The sequence below is a fragment of the Rhea americana genome, unplaced genomic scaffold, assembly GCF_003343005.1.
Source record: "Rhea americana isolate MKP2758 unplaced genomic scaffold, rheAme1 scaffold_481, whole genome shotgun sequence".
NCBI lineage: Eukaryota > Metazoa > Chordata > Aves > Rheiformes > Rheidae > Rhea > Rhea americana.
In genome coordinates, this window is record NW_028186625.1 from 213,256 (window position 1) to 232,855 (window position 19,600).

The 19,600-nt window shown below is 56.6% G+C and overlaps 2 protein-coding genes across 2 annotated transcripts; both read left to right on the forward strand.

Annotated features, from left to right (window-relative positions):
* Positions 1-566: 566 nt before the first annotated feature.
* Positions 567-18,012, forward strand: LOC146589059 (uncharacterized). The gene is made up of 8 exons (XM_085316917.1): positions 567-680; positions 1,142-2,169; positions 12,700-12,779; positions 14,221-14,306; positions 14,829-14,872; positions 14,987-15,083; positions 15,372-15,995; positions 16,078-18,012. The coding sequence occupies exons 1-8, from the start codon at positions 647-649 to the stop codon at positions 16,917-16,919; spliced, it is 2,835 nt and encodes a 944-aa protein (XP_085173043.1). The 5' UTR covers positions 567-646; the 3' UTR covers positions 16,920-18,012.
* LOC146589060 (butyrophilin subfamily 1 member A1-like) lies at positions 4,001-11,716 on the forward strand. Its single transcript, XM_085316935.1, has 10 exons — positions 4,001-4,338; positions 5,230-5,338; positions 5,650-5,997; positions 6,402-6,683; positions 7,189-7,296; positions 7,596-7,616; positions 8,122-8,142; positions 9,282-9,302; positions 9,645-9,677; positions 10,528-11,716. Exons 1-10 carry the CDS (start codon positions 4,291-4,293, stop codon positions 11,172-11,174), a joined length of 1,638 nt encoding a protein of 545 aa, XP_085173061.1. The 5' UTR covers positions 4,001-4,290; the 3' UTR covers positions 11,175-11,716.
* Positions 18,013-19,600: the final 1,588 nt, after the last annotated feature.

Here is a 19,600-nt window from a genome sequence, read left to right on the forward strand (position 1 = left end):
GAGCAGCAGGCACAAGCAAAGATGGGTTTTGGCCTGTGTTACTCCAAAGCCACACAGGAGATGGTACCATAAGCTAAGCAGTGGCAGAGAGCTGGAAGATACAACCACATCGCTCAGATAGCCCAGCCTGGAAAGCCACCCATGGGTGCAGGACAGATGGCAGCTCCCTGGGCACTGTTGGCTGTGATGCATGGTGGACCAGGATCTGAGGGCAGCCCAGAAACCCTCCCAGAGCTTTCATCTGGTCTCCAGGTCACACAGGTGTCCACTCTGGAGTAGGAGGTTGGAATCAGGATCTCCAGAAGTTCCTCCCAAACTAAAGCTTTCTACAAACCTGGGCAATATTCCCTTCTTTAAAAATGGTATTTCCTATGGTGATGAGTGGAACAGAAGCCACAAGGATGGGAYGAAAAAGGGGCAAAGGATGATGCTGGAACGGGCTGCAGAGGGACAGGACAACCTGTGATGCCGGCTGATCGCTTGTTGATCGCCCCAGTCCTTGCAGCGGCCTCGCGGGGCAGAGGGCACTGAGCTGGGCTCCGTTGCTATTTCAGGAGCCCGCGAGCTTTGCGGAGGCGGCCGCGTATTCCAGCCAGCAGCAGCGGGACCCGCTGGACCGCCATCAGTGAGCCCTCCGCGGGACATAATGCAGGAGAACCACGAGGCTGCGGCCTTGCCGGGTAAGGAGTCCCATGCCCCGGGGTGCTGGGGGTGCGGGAGTCCCTCRAAGGGAAACCGCGGTTCATCCACGCCATCAGCGCTCTCAAGGGAGCGAGGACCGCGTTTATCCGCGTTTATCCGGGGCGCAGGCACCAGCCYCCTGCTCCCTTCTATGTCCAAGCCAACGCAGGTAAAGCTTTAACCGTGCAGCCACAACCGAATCAGCGAGCCCCCCCCCTACTCAGAAATGACAAGGAAGAGAYGGGAAAAGGCCAGGATTCCCACGGGGGTGCTGAGGAAATGCTCCCTCTTTCACCTCAACTAGCCACCCCCTGCCCGGCTTGCGACCAGCATCCGCGGGAGTTTTCCTCTCGTTTGACTGGTCCCTTGCTGGATTTATTGCACACTGAGCATCTGGGGGCAATAAATKCCCCCTTCCTCCTTGGCACAGGAATTACATGCATCACTCTCTCTGTTTCAGCTGGAGATGGAGCGCTGAGCGAACATGAAAAGGAGCGTTCGGAGCAGGATGTTCCCAGGCAATCGCAAACGCACGGGATGGTGACAGGTAGATCGGAAGAGAGTTTTTCCCAGAGCTGTTCTCAGGGAAAAGCCTGGGGAAATCATCCTAGCTCAGAGAAGCAGCTGGGATCTCGCTCAGCGAAGCCACCGGCCAAACCCAGCTGGTGCGGAGCAGGAGGCAAGGACGCCCAGGAAAGCTCAGCTCCATCCAAAATCCACGCGGAGGAAAGAAAACACGCTTGCACGGAGTGCGGGAAAAGCTTCAGCTGGAGCTCGCATCTCCTTCGCCACCGGAGGACCCACACGGGTGAAAGCCCCTACGAGTGCCTCGACTGCGGGAAGAGCTTCAATCGGAGCTCGAACCTCCTCCGGCACCAGCGAACCCACACRGGAGAGAAACCCTACGAGTGCTTCGACTGCGGGAAGCGCTTCGTTCAGAGCTCGGAGCTCCTCACCCACCGGAGGATCCACACCAGGGACAAGCCTTACCAGTGCGCCGACTGCGGGAAGAGCTTCGGCCACGGCTCCAACCTCATCAAGCATCGGAGGATCCACACCGGCGAGAAGCCGTACGAGTGCCTGGACTGCGGCGAGCGCTTCAACCACAGCTCCAACCTCACGAAGCATCGCCGGGTGCACGCCGGCGAGAAACCCTGCAAGTGCCCCGAGTGCGGGAAGGGCTTCGCTCAGAGCRCCGAGCTCCTCGCCCACCAGAGACTGCACGTCGGGAAGAAATCCTATAAGTGCACCGAGTGCGGGAAAAGCTTTAACCACAGCTCCAACCTGGTCAAGCACCAGCGGATCCACACGGGCCAGAGACCTTACGAGTGCCAGGACTGCGGGAAAAGCTTCATCCAGAGCTCAAACCTCATTAAACATCGGCGAATCCACACGGGAGAGAGACCCTACAAGTGTCTGGCCTGCGGGAAAAGCTTCATCCAGAGCTCTGACCTCATTTCCCACGAGAGAACGCACACCGGGGAGAGAGCCTGAGGGTGCCGGAGACCCTGGAGAGACTTTGCCTGGCATGAGGAGGAGGTMGTCCAGTGCAGGGAAAATTTCCAAAGGAGACACCATCCTCACGAGGAACTTGCACCCCTGTTGACCTGACTTCCTTGACAAAAGAAAATCCCCCGTGGCGCACATTTTCCCCTTTTTTCGTTTGGCCGTAAGCAGTTTTTAACCCGTTTCCTAAGGAGACGAGGCTCTGCGGTGACAGTGTGTGTGGCCATGGGCACGCATTCCTCTTCTGGCACCTTTTGAGCCTGCCGATCAACCCGATAAGAGACTGGGGGCATCAGTAACRCCGGTCTTGCATTTTTGTTGGAAATGCCCGGCCAAGGGGAAGAAAGACTCCTGCCTAACCCCTCGYACTGAGCAGACAGCTAATAAATTCACCCATTTATTAGACATCAGAGAATACACACGGACGAGAACAACGTCCAAGACCAAACTCTGTTTCTTCCGCCACTCATAAACCTGTGATAGCTACATTCCTGCTGCAAAAAAAAAAGGTCTTTTCTGGACGTGTAAAAGGGGGAGGCTGGGGAATGAGCTAAAAGCAGCTGGCGAARATCAGGCCGTGGCTGGCTCAGACGAAAGAGGGACCGACGCGCGGATGTCGGGAGAGCAAGCGAAGGAGGGAACGCCAAAGGCATGCGGGGTGCCGAAAGGACACGGGAAACGGGAGCACCACACGCGATGGGCTTCATTTCAGCGGATCGTAAGAATTTAGCCACCCTAGAAAGCTGATTTCCCATCCGCTCAGCCCAAGGAAGGCTCCGCSGTGCCCAGCAGAAGGGGCTGGAAGCATCTCCGAGATAAGAAGTCGGGAAACAGGAGGGTAAACGTGAAAAAAGAAAATAAAAGAGCGAGTYGCGGCGCCGCGTCCCGAGACCTGCTCCGAGGCGGGAGCAGCCGGGAGAGCGCCGGCGACGCGGACCCTGGAAGCGGAGAGCCGCCACCGCACGGGCATCGCTTCCCGGGTCGCTTCCCAGGCAGAGGCCGCTCGAGCTTTAGCGCAGCTGAGACGAGGGGATAATTCTAACAGATTTAAGGAGCCCTCGGGGATAATGAGTCAAACGCGACCCATGCGTGCTGCCGGCAGCGCAGGTCCTTCGTTAAACCTGCGCCCCTCTCATGCAGCCCCGCTGGCACGCCGGGACCAGCACGCCGGCAGCGGGGACGTGGTGTCGGGCCAGGACACCTCCGTGCAAAGAGGAGCGATAAAGCTCCCGGCTGGGCTGCGAWCCTGCGAGCGGCTTTCCAGGCACAGACGCGTTTGCTTTAGGACGAGCTCGGAACCAGCCCTTTGCCGTTCGCTGTTACTCCAAGCCTGCCAGGACGCTTAAATGCTCGCTGATCCCCATCGTTCAAAAGCGAAAGCAGCTCCGGAGCTCTCGGTTTTGAGGAAGCCGGAAAACACAAGCAGTGTAAACGAGGCCGCCTGCAAAGACGGAGGTGTGCTCTGAGCMGGGAGGCGGTCGCAGCACGCTCGCTCAGGCAGTGCTTGCACACGCTCCTCGCCGCTGGCATGCGCCCGGGGAGGGAATAAAATAAAATAAAATGAAATAAAATAATCACGTGCATTGCTGGAAAGGGGAGGAAACATGCACACGTGCACCGCCGGCCCCTCTCTGCYGCTTGGAGGTTTTAGCATGCAACAAGCTTCCCCGCTTGCAGCCTTCCCCCCTCCCCGCTCCGGCTCCCGGCACGCAACGCCTCGGCTATTTCCACCGCGCCGCCCAGGACGTCCCCGCGCCGGGGCAAGCGCCGCCTCCGCGGGGGCTCCGCCGGTGCACCGGGGCCGCAGAGGAGCCCCGGCGGGTGGAGAAGGCCGCCCGGCCTCGGCGGTCTCCGCGCCGACCTCGGCAGTCTCCGCGAGGCTCCCTGCGGCGGCCTCCGCTCCGCGTTGGCTCGGCTCGGCTCAGCTCCACCCTTCGGACCTCGAACCCCCGTTAGGCAGGAAGCTGACAGCAGTTTGGGTTAGCTCTCCGGCCCACCCTTTTCCTGCCTGTGCCATCTCCTCCGCGCTGGGTTGCTGTTAACCCTCCGCGCTCCAAGCGAGCTGCAGCGAGGGTGCTACCTCCGCCCGGCGCCTGAGGAGCAATGTCTTCTCCTTCCCGTGGAGCAGGGGTCCGGTCCGGTGCGGGACAGGTACGGCAGGGCCCTGGGGATGGTGGGTGTCCGGGTTTGGTGGCACGGAGGTTGCTTGGGGGGAGGTTCGAGGCCACGGGAGACGCGGGGTGCTTGGGGGGCAGCACCGGTCGGGGGCGTTACGCTAAGAGCCCTCAAAGCAGCTGGGGGCTTGGAGGATCCCCAGCCCCACGGGAATCCCAGCCCCGGCTTAAACTCGGGGTGGGGAGGGGAAAGCGCCTTCAAACCGGGACCGTTTAAGCCCTGCCCAAGATGTGACGCGTGGGTGTCAGGCACGTACCCCCCCCCGTGGAGCCGGCTCCCTCCGACTTGGCAGCAGAGCGCAGGAGTGGGCAGGGGGCTTTCCCTGACTTTTTGCCCCAAAACCTAGATTTCAATTTACAGGTTTCCCCACGCACACACGTTATAAGGAGACCTGAAAATCTGATTCCTCCCCCCACCCCAGCTTGCCAGGGTTTCCTCCTGTCCTCTCTGCTTTGCTGGAGGCCCTTCCAAGGAAGGCGCAAGCTCCCACCGAGTCGTGCCCGCACCGTCAGGTCCGAGCCTGGGCGGTGGGAACGGGCTCAGACGTCAAAATGGTTATTCCTCCTTGCGCAGGTGGGACAGGTCCGTGGAGGTGGGGGGCCTCCATCCTTGGAGGTATCAAAACTTACCTGGAGGTGGCCCAGAGCTACCCGATCTCCTCGGCCCTGCCGTGAGCAGGGTTGGATCAGAGACCCCAACAGTCTCTTCCAACCTATTTTTTTAAAAAAACCCAACTCCTGCCTGGTTCTCCAGGTTTTGAACGCTACAGCTCTATCTGGCAATATCCTTTCCAAATTTATGCACTTTTTAATACACTCAGCTTTACACTCACTTCTTTCTTCCCCTCTCCATCTTTTCCCAGTGAAGTTGGGTGTGAAGATGTTGGTTTCCTCATTCAGTCTTCCACGCAGCAGCTTGGTCCTGACTTGGGTCAGAATTTTCCTCTTTGGTTTTCATGTTCACAAGCTGGATTCTGGTAAGGGTCTCCACTGATTTTGCTCCTTAGATGACATTCATCCCTTGTTATAATTTTTTTTCTGCTTGTAAATACTGTGCCAAAGGTGATAGATACTGAAGGATGCCTGTGGGAGCAGATAGCATGATGTTACTGAGATATCAAGAGCTCAGCAGTGCCTTCAGCCTCAGTAAATAACTCAGGGTTTCTGACCCCCCACCCAGCTCGGTTCTAGGTCCTGAAGGACACCCATTCGCACAGATGATGCGGCAGCAGAACGGCTCATGCCTGTGTCTGATAGACGTGCTGTCTTCTTCTGCCACCTTTCCCAGCCCAGTTCCGAGTCCTGGGACCCGAGCACCCCATCACTGCTGTCGTGGGAGGAGACGTCGTGCTGCCCTGCCACCTCTCCCCCCGGCTGAACGCTGAGAACATGGAGGTGAGATGGTTCCGGTCCCGGTTTTCCGTCTACGTGCACCTCTATCACGGTGGACAGGACCACTACTCATCCCAGATGCCCGAATACCAGGAGAGGACAGAGTTTTTGAAAGAGGGCATCTCCTTTGGAAATGTTTCCTTGCGGATCCTCAGAGTCAGGCTGACCGACGAGGGACAGTATCAGTGCCTCGTTAAAGATGGAAACTCTTACGAAGAAGCCACGGTAGAGCTGAAGGTAGCAGGTAAAAACCTGGAGTCAGGGTTGCCTACAGATTGGGCTTCTGGCGTTTCCCCTTTGCCTGTTGCAACTCAGAAGTCCCTTTTGCCTTTTTTTCTGCTTGAAAATCCAATTCCCAGTGAGCGTATCCCTGTCCCCCAGGGCCTCGCACCTCTGCAGAGCATGCACTGCTCCAAGATCAAACCTCCGAGAGCCCACAGATACAGCAACACCATAGCTGCATCCAAAGATAAATCCTCACACACCTTGTCCTGTTACGAAGGTCGTGTCCTCCAAGCTGTCCCAGGGTGGGACACGAGCAGACAAACATCGCTGTCTGAACAGAAAAGTTTCTAGAGGATTTTGAAAAGATCTCCTCTGGGAGGGGCATTTCTAATATTTGCATTTAACAGGTTTCTTTCATCCCAGTTTCAGGTTCCAGTCCCCTTCTCTCCGTGGAGGATTACCAAGACGGAGGTATCCGAGTGGGATGTCGAGCAACTGGCTGGTACCCAAAACCTGAGATGCTGTGGAGAGATTCCCAAGGGCAGCAGTTCCCTTCATTTGCTGAATCAGACTCCCGAGACGGGAACGGCTACTTTGAAGTGGAGAAGTCCATCRTTATCCAAAAAACCTCAAAGCGAAATGTCTCCTGTTTTATCAGGAACATGCAGCTTGACCAGGAGAAAGAGTCAACTATTCACATATCAGGTCAGTAACCATCGGAGCAAAAGTTCAGAAGTCCAGGGAAACACTGAGGCTCTCGTGTCAGCCGAGGAGAGGGAGAAACAGCTATTTCTGAACCAGATTCCATCCGAAGCAAGTGATGTATGGGGTCTTCATACCACCAAGTGAAAACCCCTCGTTCCTCGAAAGACACTGTTTCCTGGATGGTGGTTTAGAAGCCGTGCCCAAACAAGGGACCTCCTCAGACCCTAGCCTGGCTTTTGGAGGAGACGGAGTGCTTACAAGCTACCTCTTTCCAGCCATTTCCATCAGAGAGCATAAAATGCTGCCAAAAGTGCTTTAGAGAATTTTTTAGGTTGGATCTCTTCTCAGATTCGTGTTTGCCATGTGCTCACGTGAACGCGCTGTAGGAACGTGCTGGAGCGCGGCCGTGCGCTCGTGTAACTGCGTTCATCCCCGCGCGCGCGCGTGCGCGAGCTTAAAGCTTCGCGTCCCGGATTAACGCAGCTCGGACGATGTTCTGTTTCAGATCCGTTTTTTCCCGAGGTCTCTCCCTGGGTGGTAGCTTTGGCCGCCGCCCTGGCTGCCTGCTTCGCTTTGTTCATCGTCCTGCTTGTTTTCATTCTCCGACTTCAAGGTAAGGCATAAAATACATATATATATATATGTATGTATGTATAGCCTTAGCATCGCTGTTTACTGATGTTTCACACCAAACTGAAGTGACACGGGTCTGCTCAGTGCCCCTAGACGTTCAGGGGTCAGTCTACCACTTGCTGGAGCAATATTCCTATATCCCGAAATACTGGTCCTGCTACTCGGCAGACGCAGCCCCAGCACACGTGCAAAATGCCTCCAGTGAGAGCAACCCTGACGTTACGTAGGAGTGGAAGAAATACGCCTTTAATCCATGTGGCTTTCCCTGTTCTCTTGCAGCCAGGCACGCCGCAGAACTGGGTAAGAGACCTTCTTCCCCCTTTTCTAAAGGGATTAAGTGCTCCAGGGGGCTGGGCCTGCCTTGGTTTCGCCCCTTTGCGTCTGCCACTAAGCTGCGCTCGCTGGGTAATTTCTCACCCAAAAGTCGCTTGAAAGGGTTCTGAGCGGCAGAAAATAGAATAGATTTCGTTTAAATCTGGAAGATGCAACCCCCTCCCACCNTCTGCCTCTAAACTGCGCTCGCTGGGTAATTTCTCACCCAAAAGTCGCTTGAAAGGGTTCTGAGCAGCAGAAAATAGAATAGATTTCGTTTAAATCTGGAAGATGCAACCCCCTCCCACCCCACCCCCVAAATAAGAGCTCTTTTCTCCTGACAGTACAGTTTTACAGTTAAATGACCACTGCTCCCCTTCTGCACAAGTCTCTGTGCCCCGGGGGGGGGGGTTTAGTCGCTGACCTTTTCCTGTGACTTGCCTCTGCCGGGAAGGAAGCTGCCCGTAACGTTCGTTTCTGCTTTTGTTTTCAGAGGAACGTGACGCAGAAATCAGTGAGTACGGCGGCTCTGCCCTTGCTTTTGTAACGCGGGGAGCAAACGCAACGCGCGACTCAACCTCAACCAGTGAATTTGGGTAGCCGACCTTAGGGGAAAACCAGGCTGCTTTTGGTGAGGTCARGCTCCGAGATGGCAGCCTGCAGGTCCCTAAGCCCATCTACAGCCCACATGTTGCCAGTAGCTTAATTATCTTTGGCGAAACATCTGGCTTTCTAAGGGGGCAGCTTGCTTATTTTCAAAGAAATACAGTTTATGCTGCAGATTTCTCCCCAGAGGGGGTCTGAAAGAGCGATAAATTCCTAATTCTTTATCCCCCCCCCAAAAAAAAATTCAAATAATTGCCAGCTTTGATTGCAACATTGCTGATGAAGTGTCATGTAAAGGAAAGACAAACAGATACTTTTGTGCTTAGACTAAGAGCACGCAGCCCACCAAAGTCTAAGCTTCTTCCAAGTCAAAGCTGCTCCATCTCCTTGCGATACAAATCCAACCTCCCCAAACTCCTGAAGTCCCAGGCAGTAACYTGGAGCAGAAAAGACAGAGTTCAGAATCAAACTCACAGAAGTGTTGTGGGAAGGAGTCTTTGGAGTCTCTAATCCAACCCTTTGGAGCAGGACTTTCCCCAGCGCTAGGTCAGGGCAGCTGTGGTTTGTCCAGGCAACCCAAGGATGGAGATCCCTCCCCTCTCTGGAGACCTGTCCCATGCCTGCACCACCCTTCCGGAGAAGGAGCCTTTTCCTCATGCTAGATGGAGCCTCCCAAACCAGAAGCTCTCCCTAATTTTTCTTCTAACTTTAGATGGGCTGAGCCTGACTTGTCAGTGGCAATGAGAGGGTTTTTTTTTCTGTTAGATAAGGCCACCAGGGATTCCCTGCATCCTGTGGAAGCACAGAAAGCCCTTTCTTCAAGTCAGTTTTACATAAAGCTACTTTCCATCTGCTTTTCCCCCTATAATGCACCTGGTTCCCTGTCCAGGCACGTTCTTGGAGGTCTAGCATTGCAAATGGGGGTAAATCACCTCTTAAGGTACCCCTGGTTTGGCAGCTTGATGCACCTGTGGATCTGTGCACAGGAATTTGACAAAAAAGGTACACGGCTCTGCTAACAACGTGTTCACTGTGCTTTTGTTCCAGGGAAACACGCTGCAGAACTTCGTAAGTTAAATCCTTGCTCTCCCCCGTTTACCGAACCCTGGTCTTTCAAACAGCAGTGCCTTGGTGTGGTTTTGCCACTACAGGCTAAGACCCCACCAACACTGTTTGGCAGAACATTCCCAAGGTCCGAAAAAATGACGAATTGGCTCAAAACAGACGACGCAGCTCACTTCAGCGCTCGGGCAGCCTGATGCAGTGCCTTCCCACATCGAAGGCAGCATCCGCGCTTCTGCGAAACCAAAGCACACCTGGGACTGTTCTGCAGGCCGCTGGCCCAAAGCACCCCGCATCCACCCCCCTCTGCCGGAGGACCTGCTTGTAACCGTGTGTGTTTGCTTCCAGGGTGGAGAAACACCATCATCCCAGTGGAGGAAGGTACCTCAGCTTCGTATTTTGCCTGTGCTTAGGTCTCTTCCCTGGGAGGCTGGTGGGAATGGATAGTGCGGAGCTGAGGCCAGCTCTGCTTGAACATCTGCCCCCTCCATCGCACCACCGTGCAGCTAGTCTCTCGCTTGCTATAACAGCTCCTGCTTCCTTTTCCACTTTCTCTGCCCCACTGAACGAGCCCTTCCGTACTGTTTTGGCTGCTGCAAAAGGCCTAGGAACGACCCCAGGCAGCAGGTTGGCTGATGGAGCCCGGTCTGCGCCTGCAGCACTCGGGGTTAGCTCCACCAAGGCCCATCACCGGGCATCACCACCAGGATTTCCTGCTTCCCCTACTGCCACCTCCTCAGAAGGCGAAGCCAGTCACTTAAGGCTTCACCTAAATTATTTGCGACTAGGTCTATCCTCTGCGTAGACCGGCGCAGAACACCCCATATCCACGCTCTTAATTTCCTTAAGGCTCCAGACRGGGCAGCCCTAACCCAAGTGCGTATCAGGAGCAGACCCTGGCCTGTGCAAGCTCGCGGGTAACGCCTGGACATCGCCTGGGCCGTGCTTGCGGGCCCGGGCCACACCTGTGCCAGGAGCCACGCTGAAGTTACCAACAGAGACCATCAGGGTCTAGTACCAGGGAACCTGCCCCGGCACCGCTGAATGCATGAGGTGTCAGTCAGATCTGCCCCCAAAACGTTGCTGCAAGGGGGATAAATCATAGCTCAGCGTTGCTCTGGRTAGATCGCAAAGGCAGATCCTCCTCGGCCGCTCTCCAGCTGGGAGAGAGCGCGTCCTGGCCACCCGCAGCCCGCTGCTGAGCTCTGCCGTCCCTCCCCTCTCCCCGCAGTGCACGTCACGCTGGACGCGGACACGGCTCACCCCCAGCTCATCCTCTCTGCGGACGGGAAGAACGTGAGGCGGGGAGACACGCGGCAGGCCATGCCCGACAACCCCGAGCGGTTCGATACCTACCACTGCGTCCTGGGCCAGGAAGGCTTCATCTCGGGGAGATATTTCTGGGAGGTGGATGTGGGGACTGAAGAAGGGGGGGTCTGGGCAATGGGGGTGGCCAGGGACTCCATGAAGAGGAAGGGATGGATCAACCCGGCCCCTCAGGATGGGATCTTGGCTATTTTCCAGTGCGGAGGCCAGTACTGGGCTCTAACCTCCCCTGATCATAAACCTCTCATGCTCACCCAGATCCCCCGGACGATTAGGGTCTATCTGGACTTTGAAGGGCAGAAGGTGGCCTTTTTTGACGCTGACAGCGAAGACTTGCTCTTCACTTTCCCACTGGCCCCGCTGACCGGGGAAAGGATTCGTCCCTGGTTCCGTGTGGGGCCGATTGCCCGGCTCAGCCTGAAGTCAGCTCCTCCGCTCGCACGTGCCCTCAGCGCGGAGGAACTTCTGCTCCATCCGGGCTGCCCTCTGCAGAGCCTCTCCAAGGTGCCCGGCGGGTGCGTGGCCCCGTGCACGCCGGGCAGCAGGAACTGACAAGCACAGGGACAACCCGCGCGGTCTGTAAGCACGCGCGCAACGCTGCTCCAGCCACCTTCGCCGTCCGTCCACGGGTCTCCCTCCGAGCGGAGCTGCCTGGGACAGTCTGCAGCAAGAGGGAGCAGCGGTCAAGACAACTTTTGTGCTCCTAAGGTGACGTCTCCAGGCAAACTGCTTGCCCCCAGAAGGCCTTGTTGCAACCTCTGGCCATGAGCAGAGCCTAGACAACCAACAAGCATGTCAGCACCTACCTGAGGTGGGGAAGGAAAAYTTCACTGTGCCAGTGGCAAGGCTGGGAAGGAGGAACTGTGCATCTCCCCTCTTCTTTTTCACTTTAATTCCCTAAAGTCTTGTGAAACTCGGTCTGTTAAACGGAACTGCAAGGGCCAGCATCGTCTGCCACGCAGCTCCAAGCAAGGAACCATTTCAGTAGTGGGATGTGCAGTGCTCTGATGCYTAATACTTTCCAAGTGTTGTGATATGCTCACATGTACTTAAAAAAAGATACTACTTAGATTAAAAAGGATTTTCCCTCTGTATTTTTCAGTTATTAACAACTTCAAGTTATTTGGAGACTACCAACAGTGTAGCTCTAGTAGGAGAATTTGATTCTTCCCCACCTGAAAAGAAGACGATCAGGGGAAAGCATCCAGGCTAGCACGTGCTGAGGCAGCCAAGCTGCACCGAGATCCCTGTGACCATCACAGGTGTCCAGACCTCAGCTCTCCTCAACGTGCAGCCCCGAACCCCTATGCAGAACCACAACCCATCGCAGCAGGGACTCCTCTTAACGTGGTTAAAGGAGGCTCGCAGAGGAGAAGACACTGCCTCCTCCTGGCGTGCCTCTTGCTGCAGTTTTTTCTCTTTGAATCCATAGATGAACCAGAAAATAAAGCTATTCTTGAAGGAGCACCAGCCGAGGGGTTTCCTGCAATGCTGGCAGCGTCTAATGGTGACTTGCACGCTGCAGCGCACGCGTTACACGCAAACCGGGTGCAATTACGCATGGCACCCGATGCATTAAGCAAAAGGCAAACACGCACGCCTCTGGATGTGTGCCCCGGTGTGTGCACACGCACGCGTGCGTGAGCTTCGGGAGTCGAGAACACGATGAACAGACGCGGCCGGGGGTCTGCCGGTCGGGGGGGGCAGCACGCGCTGGGGAGGATTTGCGAGGGACCCGGCTCGCAGCCTCGGACAGAGCCGCCCCCCAGGTCAGGCAAGTGCTCGAGGCTGGTGGGGGCTGTGCAGGGCCGGGGAGGGGGGGACCTGGGCCCGGCTCGGGGATTCCTGTCACCACGGGGCTCCGGATGCTGCCGAGGGAGAGGAGGGAGCTGAGGATGCGAGCGTTGAGCTTCCTGGGTCAGGCGGGGACGCGGGGCTGGGCGAAGCCGGTGTGCRGGGAGCAAACGAGCAMCCCGGAGCCCCCCGGAGCCCCCCGGAGCCCCCCAGAGCAGGGAGAGCCCAGTCCTGGCCCCAGCGGACTCTCCTCATCACCCACCAGCGGATCCACACTGGAGAGAAACCCTTCACCTGCCCCATCTGCCAGAAAGCCTTCCGCCAGAGCTCCCACCTTACGAGGCACCAGAAAATCCACGCCGCGTAGACCGAGGTTGCTCTAGCATCGGACGGTCGCATCTCCCGTGCGCTGGGGAGGTGGGGAGGAGAAAAGCGCGTGGACTCGCTCACTCCCAYGGGAGCCGTGGGGCTCGCTCCCGCRGGAGCCCACCTCTCACCGTCTGCCTAGAGGTGCAGCCCGCCAACCATGCTGGAGCTCCACGATGAGTCCCACCGTGGACACTCTTTCTGCTGGTGGTGACGGTCTGTGGGGGCTCTTATACAGCTGTTTCCCTGTTGCAATTCCCTATAGTTGCAATTCCTTCCCTAATTTCTCTATACAATTCTCCTTCCCTCCCAGGCTCTTTCATCCATCCTTTCAGCCCCTACAAGCAYATCCCCAAATCCCGGAGCAGATCCCAGTAGGAGCTTGCAGAGGTGGGTAAATAGCAGAGGAGACCCCGGGCGGGCTGTGGGACTTGAGACCCCCGAGGGCAGCGCAGCCCTGGGACAAAGCTCCAGCGAGGTGGGATCTCCGTCCTTGGAGACGTCTTGGCACAGGGACCAAGCAGGCGGCCAACTGGGAAACTGGCAGCTGACGAGGATTCGCGCCCTTCGCCGCGCTGCTTGCGGCCGTGGAGCTCTCCAAGTGTCCCAATAAACTCTTCTTTCGCTGCTGTGTGATGTCCTTGCTGCTCCGACGCTTCGTTGGCCAGTGTCCAACCGGTAACCTCCAAAACAAATAAACGGGCCAAGCCTCGGTGCAAAGGGAAAGGGCCGGGCGGATTCGTGACACCCAAGCCCCACCCAGCGGGCACCCGGGAAATGATGGGGAAGCTGCGAGCAGAGAGGCAGCCGGAGAGGTTTCCTGGAGCAGCTGCGCTTATTTTCATGCTCTTCAAGCAGACAAAGTCCGTATACTGTGCTGCTGCTTCCTGTGATCTCCCACGCTCGACTTGCCCAGACTTTGCTCCGCAGGGTTGCTTCTCCTCCGAGCAGGGGTTGGGAGGTGGGGTGAAGCYGTGGCAAAGCCACCGCAGGAGCCGACCCGCTCGCTGCCCCTGCGCAGCCCAACGCTCAAAAATCCCCGCGGCTTTTCCCCCCGACCCAGCCCGGCCCGTGGCTGGTACCGCTGCCGAATGCCATCGGGGGCTGGCGGGGGACCCCCAGGCCCCAGGACACGCCAGCGCCAGCCAGGCTGGCTGCAGAACAGAATTCGGGAGCTGCCCCAGCCTCGTGGACGCTTTTAAAAGCCCGGCGGGGAGGATTTTGCTCTTGGCACCAGAATAAGACAGTGCTGCTGGGGCTGAAGGGTTAAACCTCATGTTCTCTCTCTCTCTTTTTTTTTTTTTTTTTTTTTCTTCTCATCTTCCCTCCAGCCCCAGAGCTCTGGGACTGAGCTGCAACCCTGCGCAGGGCCAGGGCCAAAGGGCTGGGACCCCGTGCCGGCACTCGGTTGCCTTGCCCGGACCGGACGCTGTTGCAGCCCGGCTCAGTGTGCAGAGACACAGGAAGGGGCTGGGAAATCCAGGCTCTGCCCCCCACCCTGTCCAGTCCTGCCAGAGCCTGCAGGTAACGGGGAGCCCCTGGGCCGGGGTGGGGGCAGGAGGAGGCTCCGGGCATGCATCGCGGAGCACAGGGTTGATGTAACCCCGGAGCCGAGGTCCGGCTGAGCTTGGGCCCCCCTGCAGCTCCTCCCGCTCCAGGGGGTGAGCTGACGGGCCTCGGTGGGGTCCCCGGGGATGGGAGGTGGGTGCCCGGCTTGGCTGGTCTGGAGCAGCACCCTCTTCCTTAGGTCGGCGYGCGCTCGTGGGGTGATCCGAGGCTGGGGCGTGGGCGCGATGCTCGGCGCGGGGCTGCAACGGAGATGCATGCCGTGGCTGGTTTGGCCTGAGCTGGGCTCAGTGCTGCTGCACTGTGCAGGACATCATAGAAAAACTCCCCGAGAGAAAAGTGYGGAGCCGGCACATCCTCTCGTGGAGATTTCAGAGCACTGTGTCAGCTCCCAAATCTTCCTCCATTATCTAACGGGTTCTAACGACGCGGTGTAACTCGGTGTGTGTGCTGGGGTCAGAACGTGCGTTAACCCACCAGGGACACCGGCTCCCCGGCTGTTCTTCAAGAGCCTTGGAGCCATCGTGTGCTCCAGCCCGTGTCCCCTCACCTCCTCGTACGCTGTCCGCAGCGGAGGTGTTGACCGGGGTGTCGAGCCGAAGGCRGCTCTTGTTTCAGAGGCGGTGGTTTTCCTGCAGGTGACCTCAAGGGCTTCACCAGAAGGCAGGAGGACGCAGGTCAGCAAGCTGTCTGGAGGCACCATGCAGGAGAACTATGAGGCTACAGCCCTGCTGGGTAAGGAGCCCTCTTCCCAGGGAGAGGAGAAGCTGGGGTGCGGGGGATCGTGCTGACGTGGGGCTCGGCTCCTCGCTCCCCGCTCTTTGGGGGGCATAGTGTGGGGACCACGTCAGGGATGTCGACCCCTTCAGACCCTGCAGCAGTCTCCCAGGTTAGGGGGCAGAGTCTTCTTCCCCAGTGTGTGGGGTCAGGATGGAAGGACAGTAGTGGGTTCCTCCTCCCTGGTAGGCATTTGGCTTTGTGCCCCGTTCCCTTCCCTTGCCATGATGTCTCCTCTTCCCACAGCACAAGGAGTCACTCCTGCCTGGATTCTCTCCCTCCCACTTGGAGACAGGACAGCATGTGGCAAGCAGGATGGGGATGCGCAGGAGGCAGGACTGGGACAAGGGGAACCTCCTGGGTTAGCGCTGGGGAGTGCTGAGCTGGGAAAAGCCAGGGAGAGCTGGGGCATCATGCAGAAGCACCAGAGGAACCTGCTGTGGGGCAGCCAGGGAACACCCCCGCTCCGGGGAGTGGGTGTTGGAGACACTGAGAAAATCACAGTGCGAGCAGGGAACCGCACGAAGAAAATGTATGAGTGTGCTGACTGCAAGAAGAGCTTCAGCTGTAAAACTTACCTGACCAGGCACCAGAAAACCCACGCCACCGAGAAGCCCCACAAGTGTCCAGGCTGCGGGAAAGCCTTCAGCGACAGCTCAAGTCTCCTCTTGCACCAGAGTAACTGCAAGAGTGAGAAACCCTATAAGTGCCTCGACTGTGGGGAGAGCTTCAGCCAGAGCTCTGGCCTGATCCGGCACTGGAGAGTGCACACGGGGGAGAAGGCCTACTGCTGCCTGGTGTGCGGGAAGCGCTACGCTCGGAGGCCAGACCTCCTCAAGCACCAGCGAACGCACCCAGCAGAGATGCCCTGTAAGTCCCCTGGGCGTGGGGTGCCGAACGGCAGGGATGGTGCTTGGGGATGGATTTCATCTCTCTCCTCCCTCTTCTGCAGGTGATGTCATGGCAAGTGAGGATGAAACCAGGATCCCAAAGCAAGAGATTTCTGGAGAAGAGGAAGAGCATGGGAYATTACCAGGAATGATCAGAGAGGATGTTCTACAGGGTCACGAGCCGAACAACCAGCACAGGCAAGAAAGGCAACAGGGAAACCAGAAAGGGATGTTACAGAATGGATTCACCCTGCAAGGAGGCAGTCCGGATGCTGAGAACGAAACCAGCGGACAGGCACGAGTCTGTGCAAAAGAGAAGGTGTATGAGTGCACAGAGTGTGGGAAGACCTTCAACTGGAGGTACAGCCTGCACAGGCACAAGAGGACCCACACTGGGGAGAGGCCCTACGAGTGCTCTGAGTGCTGGAAGACCTTCAGTGATCATTCAAATTTCATCTCGCACCAGAAGAATCACCGGGGAGAGAAACCCTACAAGTGTCTGGACTGTGGGAAAAGTTTTGGCCAGAGCACAACGCTGCTGTCCCACCAAAGAAGCCACACAGGGGAAAAGCCATATTTCTGCTCTGACTGTGGGAAACACTTTGCCAGGAGGCAAAACCTTGTTGATCATCAGAGCATCCACACGGGAGAGAGGCCATACGGCTGCCCGGACTGCGGGAGGAGATTCCGGAGGAATACGGACCTTATTTACCATCAGCGAATCCACACGGGAGAAAGACCCTATAAATGCCCTGACTGTGGGAAGGGCTTCACTTGCAGGTCGAAAATGAATGAGCACCAACGAACCCACACAGGAGAAGCCCCCTACAAGTGCTCTGTGTGTGGGAAACGCTACAAGGCCAAGGTCTCCCTGACGTCCCACCTGAAACTGCATACAGGATAGAGTATGGAGGTTTTGGACGTTGCTTGGGGATGCTACCAGTGGAGAGGACAGTCTGGGATGATGGTGGTTGGCAGAGACTYTAGGACAAGGGACCTCTGGTTTCAGAGTGAAAGGTTTCTTCTACGGAGCCGTGCATGGAGATGTTTGTGATAYTTGTGATGTCCCTCGTGGTGCAGCAAGAGGAGGGTTCAGAGCAGCACAAGATGTTGTCTGAAGAGAAGGGACCACACAGAGGCCAAGGCAAAAGGAGGTTCACACTCAGCGCTGGCAGCCTCTTCCCCTCTGCCTGTCCCCTGGGGACCAGGACCATTGGCAGCACCATCCTGACCCCTTTGAAACACCACTCAGCTCCCTTGTCTCTGACCTACTGGGACCTGCTTGAGTGGCCAGGCTGCAAAGGTGACAGCAGTGACCCACCTTGAAGAACCTCTGGGCTCTGGAGACCCTGTAAATGCCCTGACTGTGGGAACAGTTTTGCGTGTAGCTCAAAGCTGATCGAACACCAAAGGACCCACACGGGGGGGGGAGCCCCGTAGAGGTGCGCTGTGTGCGGGAAATGCTACACGGCCAAGGTCTCCCTGACATCCCACCTGAAGCTGCACACGTGACGCGGTGCTCTCAAGGTGGGCTGGTGGGTCTGTGCCCTTTCAGGAAAGGAGGAATGTGCTGGGTTCAGAGAGAGCCCTCAAAGGTTGTTGGGTGGATGCTTGGTTTTTGCAGCAGCGAGTTTAGGACCTGGAGGTAGATGGACTCAGTGCTGTGTGACAGAGCTTCCCAAGCGGTGGGAGCTGGTGATGAGCAGGTGTACAGCCGGTGCTAGGGCATCACACCATGCAGGTTGTCTCTCCTTCCTGAAGCTCTTCATGCCCGTGTAGATAAGGCCAGGGGGAACGGCAGTGTGTGGGTGCCAGGAATATTGGATGTATCTATGGAGCCAAGGCACAGGCTCGGGAGAAGGCTTGGAGTCCTACAGTGGCGGAGTGTGTCTCTGAGCAGCTGTCGAGCTCAAGACACCATGCCAGTGAGAGCAAAACATCTGGGCCTTCTGGGGTCCATCCTCAGCTCTCCTTGGAGTAAATTTTACTTTTACTCAGCTCGTGGTCACACTTCTCTTTTTTTTTTCTGGCTGAATCACCCATTTTCAATTTCTTGCCAAGTTACTGGATACATTCCTGACTTCTTTCCTTGAACTGTTTCTTCCATCTCAGACATACAACTTCAACTGTTTAACCATCAAAGGCAGATGCATCAAAATCAGATTTCTCTCCTTCTTTTTGTTTTGACTCAGAGATGGCAATGAGATTTCCAAGCACTTTTGAACATATCAAATGCGACTCTACCTTCCAGTTCTGTTCCTTCTGCACATTACCAAAAATTCACATTAAAATACCTTAGGTTTTCCATTATCTGAGTGTAAAGTTCTGGTTGGAATAAAACAAAACAGAACTACCCCAGTGGCTCGCCAAGCCCAAGCTCCCTGGCTCTTTCCAAAGTCTTCTCAAACCTCCATTCCAGTTCGGCACTGCGATAGGGGCACCAATATGTCATATATTTAAATGTTAGCATGAAATTATGCCACTGTGTGTGCAGYCATCAGCTCTTTATGGGATTGGACACATCAAATCCCCACTTCTGCCTGCTGTGACACCCCAAATATGTCCCTCACCGGTGGCTGCTGAACCTCAAGAGCTCCAGAYCGGCCACCCAGTCTTGCCTTCGTGACCCTGGGTAGCCTCCCCTGGGACCTCCATCCCCACCCTGCTCTATTTAAGCTCAGCCTTGGGCCCTCAGCCCCTTCCCCAACTTTGTTGGAGGTGGCCCCAAGCTCTGAACACAGCCAGCCCCAGCTGGAGCCTGCAGGCAAGTGGCGAGTAAAAGCTTCAGCGTGAGCTCAAGCTGAGTGGCGGGTCTTACCATCTTTTAGCTAGGCTTASAAAATGGCTTGGGGTAGCTGTTTGCCCAATATGGTGCAGCTGGGTGCAAGGTTTAGCAGAGCCTGTGTGTGCTGACCGCCTACCAGCTCTCTGCGACCACAGAGTCTGGGATCCTGGCTGGGGAAATCGAGCACGGGCAGTTAACGGGCACCGACTGGAAGCTGGTTACACTGCTGCACCCATGCTGGTGACAGCTGCATGACCCGTGCATCTTCAGTTTTAAAACTGGACATCCCAGTCACACCAGACTTGTCACTGGATACTGTTCTGGCTTGCTTCTGCTGTCCTCCRTGCTTTTAACACCATCAGCGATGGCATCCTGATGCAGCATGCTGTCTGGGCAGCAGGCTTTAACTACGTATTCCGGTCCAGCTTGGCCAATTCTTGCCATTTCCTGGGTGCATTTCCCACCATGACTTCATGGCAAATGACTTGGCCCTGGACTGAGCATGCGGGATTCATTGGGCATGGCTAAATCTAGGCAAAAAATCCCCGAAACTCTCCCACAGATCCTTTCAAGAGCTGAGCTGAATTTGGCTCTATTCTACCTTGTTCCCATCAGCTGAACATCCAGCAGCCAAAARCTGGAGCAGGAGGAGAAATGTTTAGGAGACCAGGGAAGGGTGGATGGCCGGGGTGGMTGTCTCACCTTTCAGCTTATCTCCAGGCCCTCTTTCTTTCCTGGCCCTGGGTCTGCCCCATCACCACCACCACCACCACTGAATTGGTCCTTGCTGCAACATCTGC